Source organism: Ochotona curzoniae, unplaced genomic scaffold (assembly GCF_017591425.1).
Source record: "Ochotona curzoniae isolate NIBS_2020 unplaced genomic scaffold, NIBS_Ocur_1.0 contig_2754, whole genome shotgun sequence".
NCBI classification, from domain to species: Eukaryota; Metazoa; Chordata; class Mammalia; order Lagomorpha; family Ochotonidae; genus Ochotona; species Ochotona curzoniae.
This window is the reverse complement of record NW_024465582.1, coordinates 29,545,830-29,569,815: the sequence shown is the minus strand read 5'-3', so window position 1 is coordinate 29,569,815 and position 23,986 is coordinate 29,545,830. Positions and strand designations below refer to the sequence as shown.

Genomic DNA, 23,986 nt, shown 5'->3' with positions numbered 1-23,986 from the left:
TCTATCCTTTGGTCCCACTCTAATGACCCAGTTCAGTCCCATAGAATCTGCATGCTGTGATTAGATTATTTACACTGTCTTAGTGACATCTGTTTATGACTTTAGGACTTAAATGTTTGTATGAGTTTGGGAGTAAAATTATATTCAAACATCGCACATCTAGGTCCTTGAAGTGCTTGCTGTTTTCATACACAGCACACAATCCTTCCATCCTCACGTCATGTCTAGTCCACATATGTCTACAAAGGGTGAGGTTTTACCTAGATGCAAAGGTAGCACTGCCTGTGAACCTGTGACCTGTGAAACTTCAAAGTAAACACTTCCGGAATTGCAACAAGTATAGGAGATACATTTTCACCTGAAAAGATAGTGGCAGAGGAGTAGAAAGAATTCATCAGACCAAAGTGGGACCAAAACCCAACAAAGCACAGCAGTAAATGCAAGAGTTCCAGGTGTGGCTCCCAAGGTATCCTGTGACAAGGTTAGGGGCTTCCAAGGGTTGGAGCATCCCTGCCCTGTGACTTTGTGACTTGGCTGGTCACAGTGTATGTGACAGTACCCACAGAGTGAAATCTGCAGCTGCACCGGGCCTTGTCTTGGTGGGCTGTTTGTGGCTGTACTGATGCCATGTTTCTATTTGGCATTGCCCTGGTGAGGGGCTCCACTCCTGTGACAGAGCTCTCTGGGCTCCCCCAGCTTGTCTAAAATGTCCTTTGAAATCTTGAAGGATGCTTGCAGACCCTGTGGCTCAGTTGGTCTCTGCCCACTTTGCTGCTCTTTGAGGCTGCTCATTGATTTGCACACTTTCCTAGGGGTGCATTACACGCTGCTGGTCACTTTGCCTTCCCAGGGTCTCCTTGAGACCTTGCTGTCACAGCTCCACTAGGCTTCACCCTATCAGAGCCTCCAACCTGTGACATCAGCCCACACTCCACCCTGCTTTTCCTAAGCCAGTATCACTTTGTTTAAAAAAAAAAAGTATTCGTTGTTCTGTGATGAGGACCCCCAAACCTACCTCTTTGGATCAGAAGGACTCCCAAACCTATGTCTCTAGGAGAGCTGTATTTCCTTATTCTTTATCCACATATCCAGCTCCCTTGGAAGTCGCCATGTGGGGCGTTTTATAGGCATTCTAAATGTATGCTATACTAAACCATGCACCATGTCTCCTTGACCAGTCTTAGTTGTTGTCATGTGTTCCTAGTCTAAGTGATAGTGTGATTATCTAAGTTAAAGCTTAGGAATGAATGGTGGTGGATGTTTGGTCTGGCACATGAGCCACGGTGGTTAAGACATCCCAGCTCATGGTGGAGAGCCTGTGTTTGATGCCTAGCTGTAACTGCTTGCTAATGCGAACCCCAGAAGGAAGCAGTGATGGTTGATCCGGGTCCTGGCAGCAACATGAAAATATTGGATTGAGTTCTTGGCTCTCAGTTTTGATTTTGGTTTCAACTCTGACCATTCCAGACATTTGGGAAATGAGCTATTATATGATAGTGTTCTCTCTCTCTCTCTGTCTCTCTGCCTCTCTGCCTACCCCCGCCGCCTCTCAAATAAATTTTAAAAATTCTTTAGTAAGCTGGATTTAGTTCTTCCACCTAGCTTTTATTTCTTCTGCTTAACTAATTACACACTTTTATATTTTTCTTAATGATATTTTAAGATTTCCTACTCATCAGTATTTCATCTTTAATGGTTTAATTTATAAATTTTTTAGTGAGTGGTTATATTCTCCAAACTGTGCTCCACAATATCTTCATTCCATAAGATTTAGCAAATGGTATTGTAAAAAAAAAAAAAAAAAAGAGGTTTGGAGAATGCTACATACAGTATATGAAACACTAAGAAAAACCAGCAGTACAGTCGTCTCCCCTTCACTTTCATAAAGAGACTTTAAATATTTTGTCTCCTGCGTGTTTAAGTAGTCACTTTTCCTATCCACCCTGTTTGTTTATGTGACTTTCTTATTCATATTCTAGACTCCTGAATATCCTGGGACCCATGTTATTGTTGATTTAGAGATGGAGGAGTAAATGCAGAGTGAAGCATTGTTACCCTGAACACCACGCATAACCGACTGTCAAATACAAGTTCCCCAGCACTGATATTGAGCCCAAGCAAATCATTGGTTGTAGACGTATAATAAGGAAATGTTGAGTCAGAGGTCGAATTTGCAGGATTGTTGAGAATTGACCACATCGTTATTAGTTTATTTTTAGTTTTTAAAATTAAATTAAAATAGTAAGATTGATTACAAAGTTGAGAGGAATGGATGCCCATGTGTGTCTCTGAAGGGTTGAGGAAGGCAGGCAGGACAAATGCCTCAGTTTTTTCTCTTCCCTGAACCGGTGCAGGTCTGGGCTGGGCTAGGCTGGAACATCCATAGATTAGCGTGAGAGATGGGGCTGAGGGAGAAGCTAACCAGGCAGCTGCATCCACCAGCATGTGTGTGGGCTGGTGCAGGTGTTGATGGAACCTGACCCTACTGTCAAGATGCTTACTTACATGTTGTTTTTTCTAGATCCAAGAGTTGAAAATTGGCTCCTCATGTCCTCACCTTTGCCACAAACCATCATCCTGGCACTGTATGTCTATTTCGTCACATCTCTGGGACCAAAGCTCATGGAGAATCGAAAGCCCTTTGAACTCAAGAAAACGATGATAACGTACAATTTTTTAATAGTACTCTTTTCTGTGTATATGTGTTATGAGGCAAGTGTCTTCAGTATTTCTAATGAGATAATTTTGCCTGAGTCTTCCTGTTTTTCTGTCATTGTATGTGTTGTTCTGACTATAAAATGACCCTTTGAGAATGCAAGAATTTTAGAGATGGAGCATACTAGACTACTCACCAGAAATTTGTTATGTGTAGAGGCCAGTGAATAAACTCTTCAGAGAATCTCAATATAATCTACCTTGCAGGTAGTGACAACATGTACCATTGCAGTCTGGGGATTTGCGAATAGTCTTAACAGGTGATTAAATATTAGTTTGAGGAAACTCATACTTGGAGACATGAAGTAACTTAGCTTAAGTCACATAACTGCTAAATGAAGAACTGGTATTTGAACCTAGAGCATTCTGACATCTGAGTTCATCCTGACCACATGATGGCTTACCATCACAGGGATAGCTTGGACTTCCTGCCTGCTCTGATGAACTTTAGGGTGGTGTGCAGGTTTGGTTTGGTGTAGCTGGGTTTGGGGGAAAGAATATAAACTCATATAAAAACAATAGTGATGAGGTTTGGGGCTGGCGTTTAGCATGGTGGGTTAAACTGCTGCCCGTGATGCTGGCACCCCATATGGACACTGGCTTGAGTTCTGAATGCTTTAGTATCTATCTACCTCCCTGCCTGTGTGCCTGGGAAAGCAGCTGAAGAGGGCATAATGGCTTAGACTTTGCACATGTATGGGAGACCCAGAGGAAGCTCTTGACTCCTAGCTTCAGCCTGGCCCAACCATGGCCATTGCAGCCATTTGGGCAATGAACCAGTGGATGGGAGATATCTCTGTGTGTGTGTCTATCCCTCTCTCTGTGTAACTGCCTGTCAAAGAAATAGACAAATCCTTAAACTACAAAAAGTAGAGAGATGGGCCAATAGATCATTAATTCTCAGGCTCCTCATATGTTGCTTCTGGCATCTGGGAAAGCGTGGTAAAGATGAGGAGCATGGAAGGCGCCTGCTGATCTCAGAGAGGGAGGATGCAGTGTGCTGCCATCACACCTGGAAAGCAGAGGACCAGGAACTAGTGGGTCTCCATTCTGCCAGCAACCAGCTGCCTGACCTGGAGAAGTTAGGTCACTTCTTTGGGTCTTCATTTTCTCATTTTATAAATAGAGCCCAAATTGAACCAGATAGTCCCCCAGGTCCCTTTAAGCTCTGCTAGGTTTGGGTTCTGTGTCAGTTTCAAGCCTTAGATTGTCAATTACAACATAAAGGTAGGTTTTAAAATATTTGAATTTGAGAGTTGCTATGTTTCATTCAACACTAATGCCTAAATTACTTACATTCTACTTTTTTCATATTGTTAACCTGGAATAACATTTACTAAAAGGAGAATTAGTCATCTCATGATATAATGTGTATTTCCCATCAGCCAGACATGAGCCTGAGCACAAGAGATACAAGGAGGCAGAGAAGGCAGGATTTTGTAAAATAGAACTAATTGTTGGGTACACATTACATCCCCCGTTGGGGAAATCTAATGAATTGTTTTTGTGAGGTATCTTTCTCACCCCTAAAATGTATACCCTATATTATTCTGCATCTCTATGTATAGTGTGATTGAATTATAGATTATGTTCTAGATGGACCTGGGAATTAGTGGCAGAAAAAGTGGTTTTATTTTATTTATATTTATTTGAGAGGCAGAGAAGAACATTTGCTAACCCGATATACTCAATGGCTGGGCCTGGGCAGGCTGACACTGGGGGCTCAGCAGTAGCCAAAAGCTGCAATTGCAAGTGGAAGCAGGATTCAGTGAGACACGCTGGTTTGAAACACAAGTATCTTAGCCAGCGGGACAAACACGTCCCCTAGCAGTGTGTTTCTTAAATTTCATAGACTGATGGTTGTCCCTCTCATTCATTTCTTTTCTGTGCATCATGAAAATATTACTCTGATAGGTATCATGAGCCTCTTTTTAGAATCAATTGTAAAATTGTCATTTTAGCTTTAATAGTCATTCAAAATAAGAATTTTTGATTGACTTCAATGGAAAAAAAAATGAAAACATACCAGGAAAACGCTGGCACTAGTAAGAATAAGAACTCGGCAAGAGAGAGAAGAACTTATTATCCTGTCAATGCCCTCAGTTAAGGCAACCATCTAATGGATTCATTGACTTACAGTGAAAGTCCTTGGCTTTTCATTCCTGGATACTGTTTTCATAGAAGACTTTCTTTCCATCCACTGAAGAATGTCAATATAATCCGAAATAAAGTTGAGGCTTGTCAACAATAGGCCTTTTCTTCTCACACCAGGCAAAGGTCACGTGGTGGGTGTGCTGGAATTAAGGCCTGCCAGATTGCACTTTTATTGTTAACAAGAGCATTTTGCGCTCTTACTTGCCTTGTGAATCCAGAGCAGTCCCAGTGTCTATGTTATGCGTGTGACTCATCTGGATTTTAAATGAGAAAAGTGTCATAGTACTTCCGCTTCGCATCACACAGTATCATTGGTTGCATCGCAGCTGTCCTGTGAGCACACTGAGGAACTTTAGCTTGCCCATGCATTTCTTAATGGATGAGAGATCACCAGGAAACACTGAGCCTGGGTTAGCTGTGAGAGGACTCGCGTGCTCAGGTAGAGATAGTTGTGGAAGCAAGTATTGCCAGGTTTGTGTTCTTCACTGTGTTAGGATTTCATTCCAAGAAACGAGCATGTGGTCAAAACACAGTTGAGAGATAATGTGTGAGTTTGCAGTTCTGCAAACCTTTGGTATTGAGCATGCTTGTGGTTTGTAATTGTTCCAGATGATTTGCTTTTGCGCTGACTGCTGGCTCAGCGGATAATGGAATGAATGGATGCATTCAGAATTACCTTTATTTATTTATTTTTTTTGCAACTGTTGAACAAATGCTTCCTTCTTTAATGTGTGTCTGCTCTCTTACAGTTTGTGATGTCTGGCTGGGGTACAGGTTATTCATTTCGATGTGAACTTGTTGACTATTCACGGTCACCCACAGCTATGAGGGTAAGTTGCTTTTTGGAAAAGCTTTGTAACTCAAAATCATAGTTAAAACATTTTTGGACATAAACTCAGAGCAGTAAATGATTCCATTAGCAGATTAGCTATGTTAGTGAAAAAGCTAAAAATTAAAGGAAAGAACTAAAGAAGATCAGGTGAGTAGTTTGCTATAAAATAAATGTACATTTCTTTTTTAATCTCTTAGATTTAAAAATAATTCATATGTGATTCCTCAAGAAAAGAAAAAGAGTTGTAAGACCCATCAGCTTCACTCTTACTGTGTATCTGAAAGAATTGGAGGGTGGAACTCAAAGACATCTTTGTACACTCAAGTTCGTAGCAGTGTTGCTCACAATAGGCAAAAGATGGGAGCAACCCCTTTGTCTAGGCATGGGTGAACAGATAAACAAAATGTGCTGTACTTCATACTTACCCACACCTTCTGCAACAAGATCTTGGAATGTATTTCATGAATCAACCATCCATAAGAGGCTGATTGTTTACAATTACCTGAGATGGTCAATGACCCCTTTATCACTGTCACTGGTACTGCCCATAAACAACAAAGATCTAATTCTCATTGTACCTACATTAGGGCCCCAGGATATAAGAATGAACCCACAGTGAAATGACAGTCTCCTACATGGTTGGGAGATACTCCAGTGAAAACATGATGGACTTGGGAAAATTCACAAAGTACACACATTATGAACCTGAAGGGGAGGGAACTTGCTGGAAGGGAAGGGAAGAGCCCAGGGCCAACTAAAATTGTATCAAAAAACAAACAAAAAGCATGAATTTTTAAAATGTGCTATAGACATAGAATTGAATATTTTAAACCAGTCTTTAAAAAGAGCAAGGTTCTGACTCATGCCACAACATGGAAGAACTGTGGGGACATATGCTAGATGAGATGCTCTAGTTCATACAAAAAGCCCACTCTAGGCTTCACTTTATGGAAAGTACCTGTGGTAGTGAAACTCTTAGGAAGGAAGGCAGTGGATAGCTGAGGCTGGGGAGAAGGGGAAATGGAGGCTCTAGTATCGCGTGGATACAGGGTTTCAGTTTTGCAAGATGAAAGTAGTCTTAATGGCTGGATGGTGGTGTTGCTTGCCTAACAGTGTGATTATACTTAACACCATTAAACTATTTTCCAAAACGAGTTCATGCCAAGATTTAAAGAAAGAAGTTTTCCATACAGAAAATAAAACGAATTCATGTTTTCCTGCAGATGGTACGCACCTGCTGGCTTTATTACTTCTCCAAGTTTATTGAGCTGTTAGATACTGTGAGTATGTGGTCACCACAATTGGTAAATGTTTGATGTTTCCATGAAAGCAATAAGTGCTCTAGTTGAGTTGCCTGATAACTGGTTATCTCTTGTCCGTAGGCAGAACCACTGTTATCTTTTTAACCTTTACCGTCACCTGTGTGAGAGAACAGATGGGATAAATGTCTTAATATTTTACAGGCTGCAGAAGGTTTTTCTTATGGAGGCAACACCAGATTGAGATAAACACGTTAACTGTCACGTAAAACACAAAACTGCCTCTTTTGTGTGTGGTGGCAGTTGCTTTAGGAAATAACTTCAGGAAACAACATCCGACCTTTGGTTCTTCATTGTGTAATCCATGTGCCTTTAAAAAGATAAATACTTCAAAACTCATAAACATACCCAAGGCAATGAAGTCCCGGTGGAGGACCAGTGCGGAGGGTGACACCTGCTTGACTCTGCTTGGCTGGGATCTGTCCTTGCTAGCCCTGGGCCCTTCCCATTTCAGATCTTGGTGAGAATCCACTCTGAGCTTGGACAAGTGTGTCCTGGAAGAAGCAGGTGGCATGGCTAGAATGAGAGGAGAAAGCCACGAGGCTTAGTTTCCAGAAGAGCTTAAGAAAACTCTTTGTGGCAAATGAGTCCAGTTCTGACTGTGAGACTGGCAGAGTATACTCTGGAAGATACGCCACTGTAGAGGACTTCCTCCTGCTAGCCCGCAGTGGCTTGCCCCGTTATATTAGAATTGGAAGTGCATATAGAATGCAAGGTTCTCAAATGCTATAGCATATGGCAGGCTAGTGAAAACACGCATGCCTGGACCTCTACCCCGGAGTTGCTGATTCAGGAAATCTTAGATAGGGCTCAAGAATTTACATCTTTAGTAAATTACCTCATATGGTGCTGATGCTCTTGATCCAGGGATTAAATTAGACCCCTGTCACAGTTAGTGTTCAGCTATCATGGTGCAGCAGAATTAACTGCCTGGGGCACGGCAAGAATAACCTTGGCTCCAGCTCTGGGTTTGGTGCCAAATGTTCTGGAACAGAGCCCAGACATGGTTATTTAAACAAAACAACCAAACTTTTCAGACATTGTAGAATGCATCACTTGTCTAGTCCTCACTTCAAAAAAAATTGAAGCCAAGATATTCGGTGACTTGCCCAGGAGAAGGAGGCTTAGGACCCAGTCACTAGTTGGTGGCTTTTCTGTCGCACCAGGATGCATTGTTCCATGTGCATAGTGCAAAAGCAAGCAAATGTGGGCGTCATTCTTTCTGCTTTGCATGGTTTCAGTTGCAGCTTCCACAAGCAAACTGTTGCCTCTGTATCCTTCCCTCAGCTGCCCATCTCAGCTCCGTCAGCACTTCTCTGGGTGCTGTTTGGTCTCACCTTGTATTTAATATTTAACTCTTAGCTGTATTCTGAATTTTGCTTTGGCATCATTTTATCATTTCCCCCAATTCTTGAATCCTGCTCTTTTCATCTCTATCATTTGTACAAAACAATAGTTATGTTCAGTCTGTGTGGTGCCTTTATTGCCCTTTTTCTTTTTCCAATGCACCTTTGTGGGGTTTTTTTTTTTCATCCTTTGCTTTCAAATGAATTCTGCAAGCGTTCCCCTTTAATGAAAATTTGCCAGCTGTTGATTTTTTTCAAATGGTCCTTGAGTTTGCCTGCTCCCATCCCCAAAGCAGTAGGATGTGTTGGAAACCAACGTAGCCTACCTTCAGTCCTAAGATTTAAGATTCCTTTGCTTTCTCGTGTGCTGCAAAATGCAATGGAATTTATTTTGTTACACTGATGGCATTTCTTAGAGTGTTTTTTGGCCATACTCTTCCCATGCATATCTTTGGTTTTAAATCTGCCTAAAATTTCTGTTCGCCTCCATCGGCTCTTTCCTGGCTAGATGTCATACCCAAGTTGTTTTACACTAGTTAGCTTTTGTGCTGCCCTTTGAAATCCATCTGCTTCTAGAAGTATTGCATCAGGCCAGTCCTTGCAAAAAGAAATTATGATATGAAACGGTTTGCACTAAGGCAGTATTTTTGTAATGTTCAGTAATGTATTGCATGATTTTATGTGAACTTGATTTTCTTTACATTATTTCAGATCTTTTTTGTTCTGCGTAAGAAAAATAGCCAAGTGACTTTCCTTCATGTCTTCCATCATACCATCATGCCATGGACCTGGTGGTTTGGCGTAAAATTTGCTCCAGGTAGCTGAGGGAGAGCTGGGATAATGTGTTACAAATAGTAACATTGCTGTGTGCTGTAAACAAAGGTTTATCCTTGAATGTAATGTGTAAGAAATTTTTAAAAAAATCAAGAATGACTTTGGGTAAGCTCCTGACTTTCTTGAATTACTCCCTGAAACATAGCAGGGACTCTAAGATTTGTTTGCCTCCTTTAATATGCTTGATATGCTTGAATTTTGAGCACATTCTTCCACATATTCTCTGTTGGGTTTGGGTTTTACTCTTTTTTGCTAGAGTTCTAGTAAATGCTTTTAAATACATGACCAGTAGACAGATCAGTAAAATGATCAAAGTCTTGGCTTTTTAGGGTTTTAGTTGGATAGCTTGTCCTTCTCTGTTCACAGGAAGTTACCTTACTTGTCTCAAGTTGCGCATCTTGTCTGCCTTAATGTTTCTTGTAATGGATACACACCTCATCTCCTCCCAGCTCTTTAAACATGTTTCAAATGAGTTACACCAACTTCTCCAAGTGTCCTACCCTAGCAGAGGACATTATGACATTATTTTTTTTTTAGGCCAGAGAAATAGTTTAAATCAGAACTTTAGCCACAGGCTGGCTCGTTCTTTCTTTCTTTCTTTCTCTCTCTCTTTCTTTCTCTCTCTTTCTTTCTTTCTTTCTTTCTTTCTTTCTTTCTTTCTTTCTTTCTTTCTTTCTTTCTTTCTTTCTTTCTTTCTTTCCTTCCTTCCTTCCTTCCTTCCTTCCTTCCTTCCTTCCTTCCTTCCTTTTTCTCTATCTCCCTCCCTCCCTCTCTCCCTCTCTCCCTCTCTCCCTCTCTCCCTCTCTCCCTCTCTCCCTCTCTCCCTCTCTCCCTCTCTCCCTCTCTCCCTCTCTCCCTCTCCTTTCTTTGTTTTATTTTTGTTAAGATTTATTTTTAATGCAAAGTCAGATATACAGAGAGGAAAAGAGACAGAGAGGAAGACTTTCCAACTGCTGGTTCACTCCCCAAGTGGCTGCAATGGCCAGAGCTGAGCCATTCAGAAGCCAGGAGCCCGGAACCTCTTCCTGGTCTCCCACATGGGTGCAGGGTCCCAAGGCTTTGGACCATCTTTGACTGCTTTCCAAGACCAAGAGCGGGGAGCTGGATGGAAAGTAGGGCCTCTGGGATTATGCCGGTGTGTGCTAGGTAAGGACTTTAGTATATATGTTGCCGAAAGTAAGGACTTTAGCCTAGTGGCTACCACACCGGGCCCCACAGGCTCTTTCTTTGTGTGTTTTATTTGAAAACTGGAGGAAGCAGGAAGTAATTTTATCCTATTGTAAAATTTTAAAGAAGTGATACCCCCAAGAAGTTGTTCTTACCTCAGTAAGCTTTGATTGGTGAATGTCTTTGATTCTGAAGTTGAGGAAGTTTTTGCATGGTCCTCCAGCCCACAGCACGGAGTCCATTCCCATCTCCGTGCACAGCTCTGCACAGGGACACCTGCTCAGCTCTAGACTTCAGGAGAAAGGAGCCCCAGCTGAGGAATCCTCCTGAGTTCTAGACGCTCTTGCATGGGGAGGGAGCTGGTCTGCCTAGTGCAGGGCGTGGGAGGACCTGGACTGGGGAGAAGACTCCGGAACCTAGAGAGGCAATGAGAGGCAATGAGTGCTGAGAGGGTTGGGTAGAGCATAGGCCCTCCAATGAGCTCCAGGTAAAATACATCTAGACCCCCAATTGACATTTATCTGCTGAGGAATTTATAAAGGTAAACCCTAAGTGCTTCTTCTTAGGACAAATGTTAGTACAGAAGCAGAATTGACATAGTAAGGTGGTTTCCGTTTAACCAATCCAAGGTAACTGTGCTGTGAAGCCTCCCGCATGGTTTGTGTTCTTCCTTTGCTGCTGTTTTCTCTCACGTGCATATCATGTCTCACAGTTCTTCCTGAAGTGGTGTAAACTGAGGCCCTCTTTGTATTGGTGAACAGTTGGAAAACATCTAAGCGTCCACTGATACAGCGGGTTTGATTTCTTGTGTATGACACCAATAATGAGAGGCGTTTAGTTCGTCTTTTGTGGCAGGCAGATCGATTCCTAAATTGTCATAGATGAACATTTGAAGGTACTTCCAAACTGATCATTTAATTCATTTTCTTCTGTGAGAATGAATGCTATAGGACAGATAATTATATTAGGAAAAGGATTGGGAGGCGATATCCCAAAATGTATAAATGGGTGATTTGGAGATTCTGAAGCAAAGAGGGGTTCCCTTTTCTTCTTATCCTTCTTTGTTTTGTCCAATTTTTCTATAAAAGATCTCAGTATTTATAATGGAAAAAAATGGGTTTTAGTTAAGAATGCACGTGAGTGTTTTTCTAACATCCACCCTGAGTCCGTCAGTAGTCTAGCTTACATTTCAAAACCCAACAATGCTTTCAGGAATGAAGCTCTGGAGTTACTCTGTCCTCAGCTGTGAATGGCACTGTGTTTACGGACATCAGGTCCTTTACGGTCATTTCCTCGTCCACACCCCAACATCCCTTCGTTCTTACAGCACGTAAATGATAGCAGAGGTACGGTTTCCCTCGTGTGTTTGTGTTGGCATCGTGCAGCCTTGTGCAGCTGGGGTGCCCGTGGGCACAGCACACCTGAAACCTGCTGAGCAGCTCCCACCGCGGCAGAGCGCCTTCCCTGTGCTAGCATCCGCCGGAAGCCGCTCTGTCCTGGAGTTGGATCAGAGCTCATCTCCAGCTTGTCAGTCATTTCCTGTCTGCCAGTTGCCCTCCTCGCTGGGACAGTCATCACGTGTTCTTTTTGAACAGGATGGAACTATTTCTGTGATAGGCTTTTATATTAATATATTTATACTCCCTTAGAGAAATATGGAGAACTTTGATAAATATCCAGAGGATTCTTTGATTCCCCCCCCCCCCCAAATCAAAGGAGTGAAGTAGTGTACTGTGCTTTGTTTTGGCTTGTTTGTCTTTTCAGTTCTGTTATCCGAAAGAAGAAAGCGAGTATATTGAAACCTTCTGAAAGAGATATGAAAATGCACTGTTAGAGAATAGACCTATTAAACTAACATCAGCAAATAATTGTGGTTGGAGAAAATAGCATTATTTTTACTTGATTTTTTTTCAATAACCCTTACGAAACATGCGTAGGCTCATGCTTTGTTAAACTCCTTTCCGTGGCATCTTCATTTAAATGCTCCAGGGCTCCAGTGGCAAGCAGTCAAGTAACGAGAGAGGTGCCATGGTGAGAATAATTCTGTTAGAGTTCTTCATCCGGGTGACGTGGGTTTCCCGTGTTTACATGATTGAGAGACACAAATGGAATTGAGAGGTAGTTGATGCACTCCCCCGAAAAGCAGCTTGACTCCTAAACCGCAAGAAATAGGCTACTGTTCTATTTTAAATTCTGTTTGCAAAAGGTGTTTTCACACTGCCATAATGTATTCAAGTTTCTTTTGGGAATAAAAAGGCTAATCCGAATGTGAATTTAAAAAAAAAAAAAAGCTGGGACATTCTTTATAAGCTTCATTGATGCTATTCCTGCTGACGTGGTTTGTGATAATGAAGGAATCAGATAAAACTTTGCCTGCTGTTGAAGCAAAGAAAGTGTATAAAGCATGAGAGAGACTTGGGGCTATTGAAATTTGTTTAAAGCAGGGTATTTAAAGGGAGTACTTTAGTAATAGTGGCACCTAATAGTTTCAAAAATTGCTACAAAATTTCTTTCTGCTATGCAGCAGTTTCCAAGGTTTTTGATGTTATTTTAAGATTGACATATTCATTTGAAAGGCAGAACGGCAGACAGAGAGACGGACACAGAGACCTTCTGTCCTCTGGTCCACTCTTCAAGGGCATCCAACAGCCAGGGCTGGTCCAGCCCTCTAACTAGGAGCACAGGGCTCCATCCTGGCGGTGTAATGGGGTGGCAGGGGCCCAAGCACCGACATCATCCCCTGCTTCTTTCCCAGGCACGTTAGCAAGGAGCCGGATCAGAAGTGGAGCAGCCAAGACTTGAGCCATTTCTCCAATATGTGATGCTGACATCAAAGTTTGTGGATTAGCCAACTATGTCAGAACACCAAGCCCAGGACGTTTTTTAAAGAAGTGATAACTTGTGTTTTCCTTTAACTCATAAACTTTTTCTATACCACAGTTAGTTCAAGTTCATTTGGGTTTTGTAGACTATTTCATACAAAATTTAAAATTCATGAGCCACGATTCCAAATTGAATCAGAGTTAAAGAATTTAGATTGTGGAGTACAGCATGATAGCCTAGTGGCTAAATCCTCATCTTCCATCCACTGCCTCCCTCTCCAGATGGCCACCATTGCTGGAGCTGAGCCAAACTGAAACGAGGAGCTTCTTCTGGATCTCCTGTGTGTGCAGAGTTCCAAGGACCCAAGGTGTCCTTTACTGCTTTTCCAGGATATTAGCAGGGAGATGGACGGGAAGCAGGGCCAGTGGGGTTAGAACTGATACCCATATGGAATCTCAGCATGTGCAAGGCTAGGACTTTAGCCACTAGCTTACCATGCCGGGCCCCCAAAATAATTTTAAAAATTATTCAGCAGTGTATCATACCTGAAGGGTAACTTCGTTTGTGAAAGGAAGTGCAAGTCCTAAGACAGTCTTACAGATTAAGGTGGAACAAGGTAAATAAGGACAGATTCATTTAGTCTCTATTTTTTACATTTTATATTTCACTAATTGCATTATGTCGCTCCCTCTAGTTTGATGACTAAAAGGATTGATGTTTCATGAATACTTGATTTTTTAATTAAAAATCCAAGAAAAAATTTTACTGCCATCTCAGTACATATGGAAATTTTACTGCCATCTCAGTACATATGGAAAAAATTTTACTGCCATCTCAGTGAAGGAACAAGACGCTCACATTCTAATTTTCTTTTCCAGGTGGTTTGGGAACATTCCATGCCCTTGTAAACACAGCTGTGCATGTAGTCATGTATTCTTACTATGGACTCAGTGCATTGGGACCAGCCTACCAGAAGTATCTGTGGTGGAAAAAACACTTGACATCATTACAGCTTGTAAGTAATTCATTTTCTTTTCTTTTTTTTTAAGATTTATTTATTTTTTATTACAAAGTCAGATATACAGAGAGGAGGAGAGACATCCGATGATTCACTCCCCAAGTGAGCACAACGGCCAGTGCTGCGCCGATCTGAAGCCAGGAGCCAGGAACTTCTTTCAGGTGTCCCACATGGGTGCAGGGTTCCAAGGCTTTGGGCCGTCCTCGACTGCTTTCCCAGGCCACAAGCAGGGAGCTGGCTGGGAAGCAGAGCTGCCGGGATTAGAACTGGCACCCATATGGGATTCTAGCGCATTCAAGGCAAGGACTTTAGCCACCAGGCCACACCACGGGCCCAGTAATTCATTTTCTTTAGAACTGGATATGACATGAAACTGGTCTTTTTTTTTTTTTAACTGTGAAGTAGGATTCTAGCAAAATAAAGAGTATGACACGGTAGAGATATGAAGTCTGACCCCTCCAAGTATGCCACCATTATCCCCTTCTGTGTTACTTGAACTTTGTCAGCAACTTTGCTCACAATGAAGTGTATTTGGTATATTAAGAGACAGACAAGGAAGTTTATTTTTCTACACTACTTCATCTTAAAAATGTTAAAGATGGTTTTGCTGCAGACTTTCTCAGAGTTCTGCGGAATGATAGACATCATACTAAAGAGGTGTTAGAGATATGGTATTCCAGATCTCAGTCACGTGGGAGGAAGGGCAAGGCTTCCTGCCTGCCCACAGTTGGTGCTGAGGTTTAGCAAGTTCCTATAATGATGTTTCCCCAAGTGGGAGAGTGATATTTTAGTAAGGATCCTAACTCCTTTTCTAATACTAAATATGGAATGAAATGAGAAGCCTTATTTATTAGAAGATTCCTTAGTCAAGATTAAACTACATCCTTTTGGTATTATTCATTGCATCTGTAACTGACAATAATCTAAATGACTGTGAGGAAATGATGAATGCAGCCTGCTTTCCTTGGGCCGGCTTCCTCTGCCTTCCCAGGCACACGGGGGAGCTGGATTGGAAGCAGAGCAGTTGAGATGCAAACCTCTGCTGAAATGGGATGCAGGTGTCTCAGGCGGTGGCTTGATGTGCTGAGCCACATTGATATCTGCAGGAATGTATCCAGCTTTTGTGCTTTATATGCATATAACCTCTACATGACTTAGGTTCTACTGCATGTATATTTATGCTAGACTTTTCTTTCCTTAGCATCCTATTAAAGCTTATAGAAAAGTCCTTACATAGAAAAAAATAGAAGTTTGTTCGTTATTATTTCAAATGCATCAGTTACATAGAAACGCACTAATGTTTAGAATTTTGAGAACATTGCTTCTGGGGTTTATTTGCTTTCCCACAAAATAGGAGGAATAATTGCAGCTGCTGAGCAGGAATATCATTAAAAGCTCCTGAAGATAATGCAAGGGACAGCAATGACAATGACAAAATGGCAGTAAGAGAAATTATATGAAAGCTTTTTGACATTGTTGTGGAGTCAGAGAAATTATGTGAAAATCTTAACCATTGTTGGGGTCAGAGTTGTGGCTCCATGGGTTAAATTGTCACTTGGAACAACTGTGTCCCGTATTGGAGCACCTGATTCCGTGCTGGTTTCTCCATGTGTCCAATTTCCTGTAGCAGATTACAGGCCAAGTGCTTCAGTTCCTGCCTTCCTGTGGCAAACCTGAGTGGAGTTCCTAGTTCCCAGCCCCGCTGAGGCAGGCATCAGGGAAGGGAGCTACAGGTGGAAGATTTCTCCATCTCTTCTCCTCTCCCCTCCTCCTCCCTCTCCTTCCTCTCTCCCTCCTCTACCTACCCTTTCCCCTCCTCTCCCCTACTTTTCCCTTCTCCCTCCCCTTCCTCCTCCCTATCCCCTCCCCTTCTTCTCCTTCCCTCCTCTCCCCTCCACCTCCCGCCTTCCACTCCCTTCACCTTACCCCCTCTTCCCTAACTCCCCTCCCTCTCTAACTCTGCATCTGAACTAAGTAAACTTGAAAATAAAATCTGAGCCGTTGCTATAACTGGATGGATTGTGGCTGGTGCTGCTGGTTTCTTTATAGAGGTTACTTTCCTAAAATATTTGCAGAACACATGTTGCCTTTTAATCGTAGGGGGGCGGTAAAAGATATTCAAAAGACTTTGAACGTTAGCCTATAAGTCCTCTTAGAGTGGGGTGGAATGTTCTGGCACACAGAATCTTCAGCACTGTTAGAAGGATGCAAGTGCTCCCACTCCTTGCAGGGTAGCTCCTGAGCTGGCAGCCAGGCCATATTATTTCTGTGACAATGGAGGACAAGTATCAGAATGCTTTGTCTGCTGTAGAATGTTAGGGGCATTCATTTGAATAATTTTCTTATTTGCAAAGTTGAAATATCTGGTAAAAAAAAAAGAAGACAGAGTATTTGAACTCCAAGCCATCCTGGAGGGGCTGGCACTGGACTCAAAGGATTAAGGTGCCAGCATCAGCATCGCATATGGACACTGGTTCTAGTCCCTGGTGCTACACTTGCGGTCTAGGTCCCTACTGATGCACCATGGGAAGCAGTGGAAGATGGCCCAAGTTCTTGGTCCTCTGCACCTGTGTGGGAGAGCAGGAAGAAGCTCCTGGCCTTCGTGTGGCCTAGCCCTGGCCAGTGTAGCCATTTGAGGGACTATGAAAGAAAGATCTCCCTCTGCCTGTAATCCTGACTTCCAAATAAATAAAAATAAATCTGTAAAAAAAAATCCTGGACAAATAAGCCACTAAACAATGGTTGTCATTGCACTGTATGTCAGAGAAACTGGCTCAGTAGACTCCTTGAGTGGTATAAAGGGTGCATAGCTCCAGGAATATGGGACTTGGGCTGCTGGAGTTACTTTTGAAGATTGATTTATTTTTTATTGGAAAGTCAGATCTGCAGAGAGGAGGAGAGACAGAGAGGAAGATCTTTCATCCACTGATTCATTCCCCAAGTGGCTGCCACGGCTGGAGCTGAGCCGATCCAAAGCCAGGTGCTTCTTCTGGGTCTCCCACACAGGTTCAGGGTCCCAAGGCCTTGAGCATTCCTCTACTACGTTTCTAGGCCACAAGCAGGGAGCTGGATGGGAAGTGGAGCAGCCAGGACACAAACTGTCACCCATATTGGGATCCCGGCACATACAAGGCGAGGACTTTAGCTGCCAGGCTACTGTGCCGGGCCCCCATCTGGGTTTTGACGTCTCATTGTCCTCATCACTTCCAGAGAGACTTGATCTAAAGGTGAACTTTACCGCCCTGCCTGTAGCCACCCCCCCCCCTACATCTGAACAACTCCATCTCACTCTTTTCGTCTTTTAGGTCCAGTTTGTTATTGTCACCATCCACATAGGTCAGTTCTTCTTCATGGAGGATTGCAACTACCAGTATCCAATCTTTCTGTACATCATTATGTCCTACGGGTGCATCTTCCTGCTGCTCTTTCTCCACTTTTGGTACCGTGCTTACACCAAGGGCCAGAGGCTGCCCAAAAATCTGAAAAATGAAAGCTGCAAGAACAAACAGCACTGAAGGGACGAGCATGACACTAGACTGTGGTTGAGCCCGAGACCTTGTCTTCCGTGACAATCAAGAGAGATTTACCTATGCAGTACATTTTGTATATTTTTCAAAACCAAGAGCCTGTATTTTTATGATAAGTTATTGAAACTTCTCCTATCTGAGAGCTCAAAAGCTCCCGAATGGTCTTCTGATCATTGGAGCCTAAAACAGCCAAGAGTTTCCCAGCTACCTTGAAAGCTAATCATAAAGGTTTGGTCAAATACCATTTGTCAAAATGAAAGGAGGATGTGATGTGCCACAGCATTCTTCGAAGAAGTCCGGTAGAGATGAAAAATATCGTGAGATATTTTGAACCCCGGGCAGAGACCCATGCACTACAACAGATTCCTTCTACCAGATCTAGAAACCTCCAACCGTGGGCTCTTGTTTTGTCCCCACTGACATGTTTAACTCTGGAATCCAGTGCCCGGTCTAAAGAGCTAACCCAGGGAAGCACTAAGTGAATTTCTGATAGACTGTCACTTAAAATCATTGATGATTAGGTGTAATGGATCTTTTGAGACTGTGCCACCAGTTTTGCTGCTAAGACTTCCTCACAGCACCTGTTACTCTACCAACTCTTTCAAAGTAACAGTGTTTTTGGTTGGTACACTGATGTTCTTGACTCTAAAGTGGAACTCCTATTGTTTGGGAAACGAGGTGATTTGTTTTGATGGGTTAATGAATAGTTTGCTATTGCTATTTTACAATTAACTTTGAATATCTCTGTAATATCTCTGTAATATCTCTGTAATATCTCTGTAAAGAGGTGTATTTGTCAATAAAAAAATAATTCAAGGGTTAAAAATCTGTTGTTTGTTGCAATACCACTTTCTCTTGTTGTCATGGTTTAAAGGATTGTCTTGGCTAAATATATATATATATATACATACATATATGTATAAGTTAGATATGTCAGTCTTCATATCATTAGCATGCACGTACCCATAAATCACTTAGGCCATCCATCATACACAGTTTCCAGATGGGGTTAGCATGGCTTGTGAAGCAGTTGTTGGCCAACAGTGGTAGACAGTACTGAAGAGAAGACTTGGTGCTATAAATGAGGGCTGCTCTCCTGAGAGAGAGAGAGAGAGAGAGAAAGAATACAGAATATGGCAGAATATGGGTTATATATGCTTAGTACTGTAGGTGAACATGTGGAAAGTATTTTCCAGCATTTTGAATTAAGAGCCCAAGTTTCTTTGATTCAAACTTATGAATCAAATACTAAAGGGCTGAGAATCTTTCAACATAGGTTTGGATTCTTTAAAATTTGCGAGTCCTCTCATTCTTGAGTTTTCTTATTGTAGAACCAAAATCACTAGTCGACTAGAGTTTTGTTCAACAAATGAAACATTTGGATGAGTGTGACTTTTTGGTTACTGGTCTTCTCTTTCTTGTTCTATGTATAGTCCATCTTCAGTGGTTGCGAGACTGAGACCACCGGTCCTCACAGCCCCAGGCGTGTGTAGCGCTCAGTGCTGCATCCACAGCCAAGCCCAAGCCGGCCCTGACTGGGAACCCAAAGTCCTTTTCTGCCTCCTAACTCATTGCTATACACCATGGCCTTTAAACCTCACACTTGCCAGATTCAGGTGTTTTTAATTTTTTTTTTTTTTTTGCCATAAAGTGACCTTTAGTGATTGTTCTTGCAACATGAGAAGATATGAGTTGATAAATAGGAAAAATTTAGTATTATAGAATTAGTGTATTTTTAAAAATAAAGAAAAAGAGATCAGTGCTAAATGGGACAGCTGCTCTAATTAATTTCACTGTGAAGGTCTCAGGTTTTCTTATTCAGAGTTTTTCATACCCAAGCTGTGCTAAATCAAGGAAATGTGCCAAGTACTGTTAAATATCTCTATTTTCCAAAGATCCAAACAGGTTAAAAACCAAACAGAACCAAAAAGAGAGGAAAAGCAAAAAGAGCATTTAATTGATTTTCTTATATGCTCGTCACCCCTCCTGACCTCATGATGTCTTCAAAAGGTCTGACTTGCCTGTGGACCAATAACAATCCACTTTCTCAATTCTGTGGATCAAAGTGGAAAGACATAGATCCTATGAGAAGACATCACAGTTGGTGGACGTACCGTGTAAACATCAGAAGATCGACACGAACGTCACTCAATGTCAAATTTGTATGGGAAATGTTTGATTCAGAGGGTTCGATGTACTCATGTGCATTTCCTTTGGGATTTGCCCCACTTCTCCGAGCTGTATTGCCCTTGGGTTTGCTTATCTAACAAGCCTGACTTTCAGTTATAAGATCTAGTCTCTTACAGACACCTCCACAGATCCTTGAGAACCAATACCTATATTGTAAATAAATACAAATTTTTAATTATCTGTGGAGCAATGCGACTGTACAGTCTTAATTCCTAAGTGAGATTATTGAGTAAATTATGTTATATAAATTACAGAATTGTGAAGTTCTATGCCTTCAGTGATCCTCCCTTTTGTTCATGTTTTAAAGACTATGGGAAACTGTGTATGTTGTCAAAGTTGGAGTTTGTTTTTCTCTGTGTATCATAATAAAATTGTGGTTATTACATGTAATTGTGACGGCGTATGTCATCCTGGATTCTGTCTACTTCCTATGTTTGGGGCACCAATGAAAAGTCTTAGTATTTGCAGTATCTGTTGCTTCAAAGTTAAGGAGTTAATTTTGCTGCCATGATCAAGAATTCTGATTGGAAACCACTGAAGGTTTGTAGCAAGGGACCACATGACCAGTCTGCTTATGAGGTTTGGAGAAGAATCTTACATGAAGCCCAAGGCCCCTTTGACCTCCATCGGACAACATTTCCCTCCTGTGGAACACAGTTGGGTGGAGCAGCCCATGGTAGTTAAGTATTTTGTGTGTGCTATGCCAGGTTACCAAGTACCCTGGAACAGAGCAGCGTAACATAGAATGCCACAAGGGAAGAATATGTCCTCATGTGCATCCTACTGTGCCAAATAAGAGAGTAGGTTGCTTCCTTCTAAAAGATCCTCCCAGGAGCTGTACCTGGCAACTTCTGATTACATCTCATTTGTCGAAACTGCCTCTCTGTGAACATCCCTAGCTGCAAGAGAAGCTGGGAGTGCCATCCCTGTGCAGTCAGGTTCTACTAGTAATAAAGAAGATAAGAGATGAAGCTTGCATGGCAACTGCTCTAACATTGCCATTGAGACTCCACCGTCATGATAAAGAATTATCTTATTTGGATAAGATATGATGTTTTGGATGATTTGTGTACCTTTCTTCAGCTGTCAAAAGGGAAAAGTAGCTGAACACACTTCTTTAGAGCCAACACTACCTGGCATCAAATGAGCAATCATTTTGAAATACATATAACTGTATATGTCCATACACAGTATGTGTAAGTATTCATTCAGAATCATTTGTATGTAATATATGTAATGAAGTACATATTTTCCATTTAGCATATATTTTGTGTAGCTTTTGTTATTTCTACCTAAATGACAATGTTGTTTCTCACACTTTGACAGCTTACCGTTCCCTAATTGATCATCCCGAAAGGTGATCACCTAAAGCTGTAGCAAAGCTGGTTTATTGTATTGCCTCTTGCCCTTGTTGAGACACAACACGTTGGGAAGCTGAGTAGTTCTGGTTGGGAGTCCCTGATGGTGATTGCCATCAAGTTGTGCCTTCACTTGGAACAGTGGAAGTCCGAGGCACCTCGGAATTGTCTGGTCTTCTCTTCTCAAGTAGTGCCAGGTATTCCCCAGATGGTGCTTCCGCTTGGACTAATTTGAGCATCTCACCTACAGCATGGGGCATTCTAGACCATCAGATCGAACTTTCGGGAGTGAGCATTCCAGGGAGGCCTTTAACCAATAGCCCCAGAAGTCAGAAATCACTTCCTTTGCACCGAAGTCCTCCCAGTTTAAGGGAGAGGAACATAGACAACATCCCTCAGTTGGAGGATTGTTAACTGTCTCAATGTAACAACATGTGTTGGGCCCAGTGCAATAGCTTGGTGGCTAAAGTCCTCACCTTGCATCTGTCAGGATCCCATATAGGCACCAGTTCATATCCCATGTAGCAACCTGCTTGTGGCCTGGGAAAGCAGTCGAGAAGGGCCTGATTCCTTGGGACCCTGTACCAGCATGGGAGACCTAGAGGAAGCCTCTGGTTTTGAATCGGCCCTTGTGGCCGCTTGGGAAGTGGATGGAAGCTCTTTATCTCTGTCTCTCCTCTCTGTAACTCTTCCCTTCCAATAAAAATGAAGGAAACCTTTTAAAAATATAAAATTAATTTAGGAATTGTGTTTGCATAAAGGACCTAGGACTTTGTGGATCTCACATGTTAAACACAAGTATTTGCTTCAGTTACCTGTGGCCCCTCGCACAGGGAATATGGACTCAGCAGATAGGAGTCAGGTGAGGCCAAAGGGGGCAAAGTGGATTCCCTAACCCAAAAGAAAGCAAAGTTGCGGTTCTTTCCATTTTGGGTAGACTAAGTTACATGCTGCATGAGAAGAGGATGTGGAAGGAATGTTTCCAAGAGGTGAAACCACAATGGAAATGGCCAGACACAACAGCCTTGTTACACTGGGCTGCCCTAGAGAGAGCCGGAGATGTGTCCATGGTCCAGCCAGGTGTGGCGGTGGCTTTTATTGAGGTCCGGTGTCAGATCAGACAGCATATCCGTGTGCAGGTATAAACCAACAGGCTTCCGACTGTAACACCTAAACTCTGGTCACTGTTTGCCTGCATTCAGGCTGCACTGCTACGAAGACAGTGCTTCGTGTTGTTTATTTTCTAGAACTTAGAGGGGCCGGTCTAGGGGGCAGTCTGGTGGTTAAGGGGAGAAAGCTTGGTTCCGGGTAGTGACTGGAAAGCCAAGTGTAGGCAGAGAGATTCTGTAGCCTCTGATTACCTGAACGTGAAAGCCACAGACTCTGAGTTACTCTTCTGTTTCGGTGGTGCAAATTCTTCACTTACACGTGCCCTGTGTTCCCTCACCCTTGAATGTGTTCCTTCCTTTTGATGCCTGTGGCAGCTTTCCTAGTCCAGACACAAGAACGTTTGCCTAGATTCCAGTATTGTCTGTGGTCTTGCCACACTTCTACCCAGTCAGCAAACCTCTTCTCCCAGATTGGTGCCCTGGAAAACAAGCCTGGTACAGAGAGGCTCTGGGAACACAGACTGTGGCACCGCTGGTGTGGTCAGACGTTGCCTCTGTGACCGATTGGCTGTGAAACCTGCACGGCATCTCTGGCACTGAAAATGGAAGCAATACTGCTTTCCTCAGCAGTTCTTTGTCAGCGTGAGATGAGTTAGTGTAGGAAGCACAGTGAGAGGAGGGTCTGCCTCCCAGTTACTCAGACTAAAAATTTTGCTGTCATTCTCCTTGCTTGCCCTGCCATGACTCAAGAAAAAAAAAATCATCACGAAATCCCACTGGAGGCCAGCATTGTGCTTCAGAGGGTCAAGCCATTGCCTGTGATGCCGGCATCCCATAGGCTCACTGGTTCCTGTCCCAGCTGTAACACTTCAGATCTCGGTCCTTGCTGATGTGCGTGGGAAAGCAATGGAGGGCCCGGGCCCCTGAACCCTCATGGGAGACCTGGAAGAAGCTCTGGCCTTGGCTCAGCCCCAGAAATTGGGTCCATTTGGGGAGTGAATCAACAGATGGAAGATTTCTATCTCTCTAGCTCTCCTCTGTCTGTTTGCCTTCAACTAGATCCAATTTTTGAAGAATTATTTATTTCAAAAGAATGTAAGAAGGAAGGAGAAACACACACACAAGAGCTTTCTATTGCTGCTTTGTTCCCTAAGTGGCTACAACATGTGAGACCGCAACAGGCTGATGCCTGGAGCAAGGAGCTTCTGAGCCTCCCGTGTGGGGCACAGGCAACTGAAACATCCTCCACTGCTTTCCCAGACCATTAACAGGGAGCTGGTTTGAAAGCAAAGCTGTCAGGACAAGACCCAGTGCTTGTATGGGACAATGGCACCACAGGTGGCAGCTTCACTGGCTACGTCACATGCCAGACATCGAGTCTTAAGAAGAAACTTCCACTGACTTCGCTTTAAAGTAGAGCTAGACTCTAACCCCTTCTGGTCACTGTCTCATGTCCAAATTTCTGGAGTAGCTTCTTTAACACCCTGCTTCTGCCTTTGCTTTCCTGAAAAATGTTGCTAATATAATTTCTTGGCCTAACTCATATTCTGTCACTCTTTGACTTAAAACCTTATGAAGCTCACACCAAGCCAGG

The 23,986-nt window shown here is 42.7% G+C and overlaps 1 protein-coding gene across 4 annotated transcripts in view; it reads left to right on the top strand.

Moving 5' to 3' along the window:
- Window positions 1-20,310, top strand: part of ELOVL7 (ELOVL fatty acid elongase 7) — a 78,956-nt gene extending 58,646 nt beyond the window's left edge. For all 4 annotated transcript variants that reach the window (XM_040977579.1, XM_040977580.1, XM_040977581.1 and 1 more), the window contains 6 exons: window positions 2,522-2,712; window positions 5,619-5,699; window positions 6,925-6,981; window positions 9,078-9,183; window positions 14,069-14,205; window positions 17,514-20,310. In XM_040977579.1, coding sequence (XP_040833513.1) covers window positions 2,522-2,712; window positions 5,619-5,699; window positions 6,925-6,981; window positions 9,078-9,183; window positions 14,069-14,205; window positions 17,514-17,723 — 782 coding nt within the window. In that variant the 3' untranslated portion in view covers window positions 17,724-20,310. The remainder of the gene's footprint in view (window positions 1-2,521; window positions 2,713-5,618; window positions 5,700-6,924; window positions 6,982-9,077; window positions 9,184-14,068; window positions 14,206-17,513) is intronic.
- The last annotated feature ends 3,676 nt before the right edge of the window (window positions 20,311-23,986 follow it).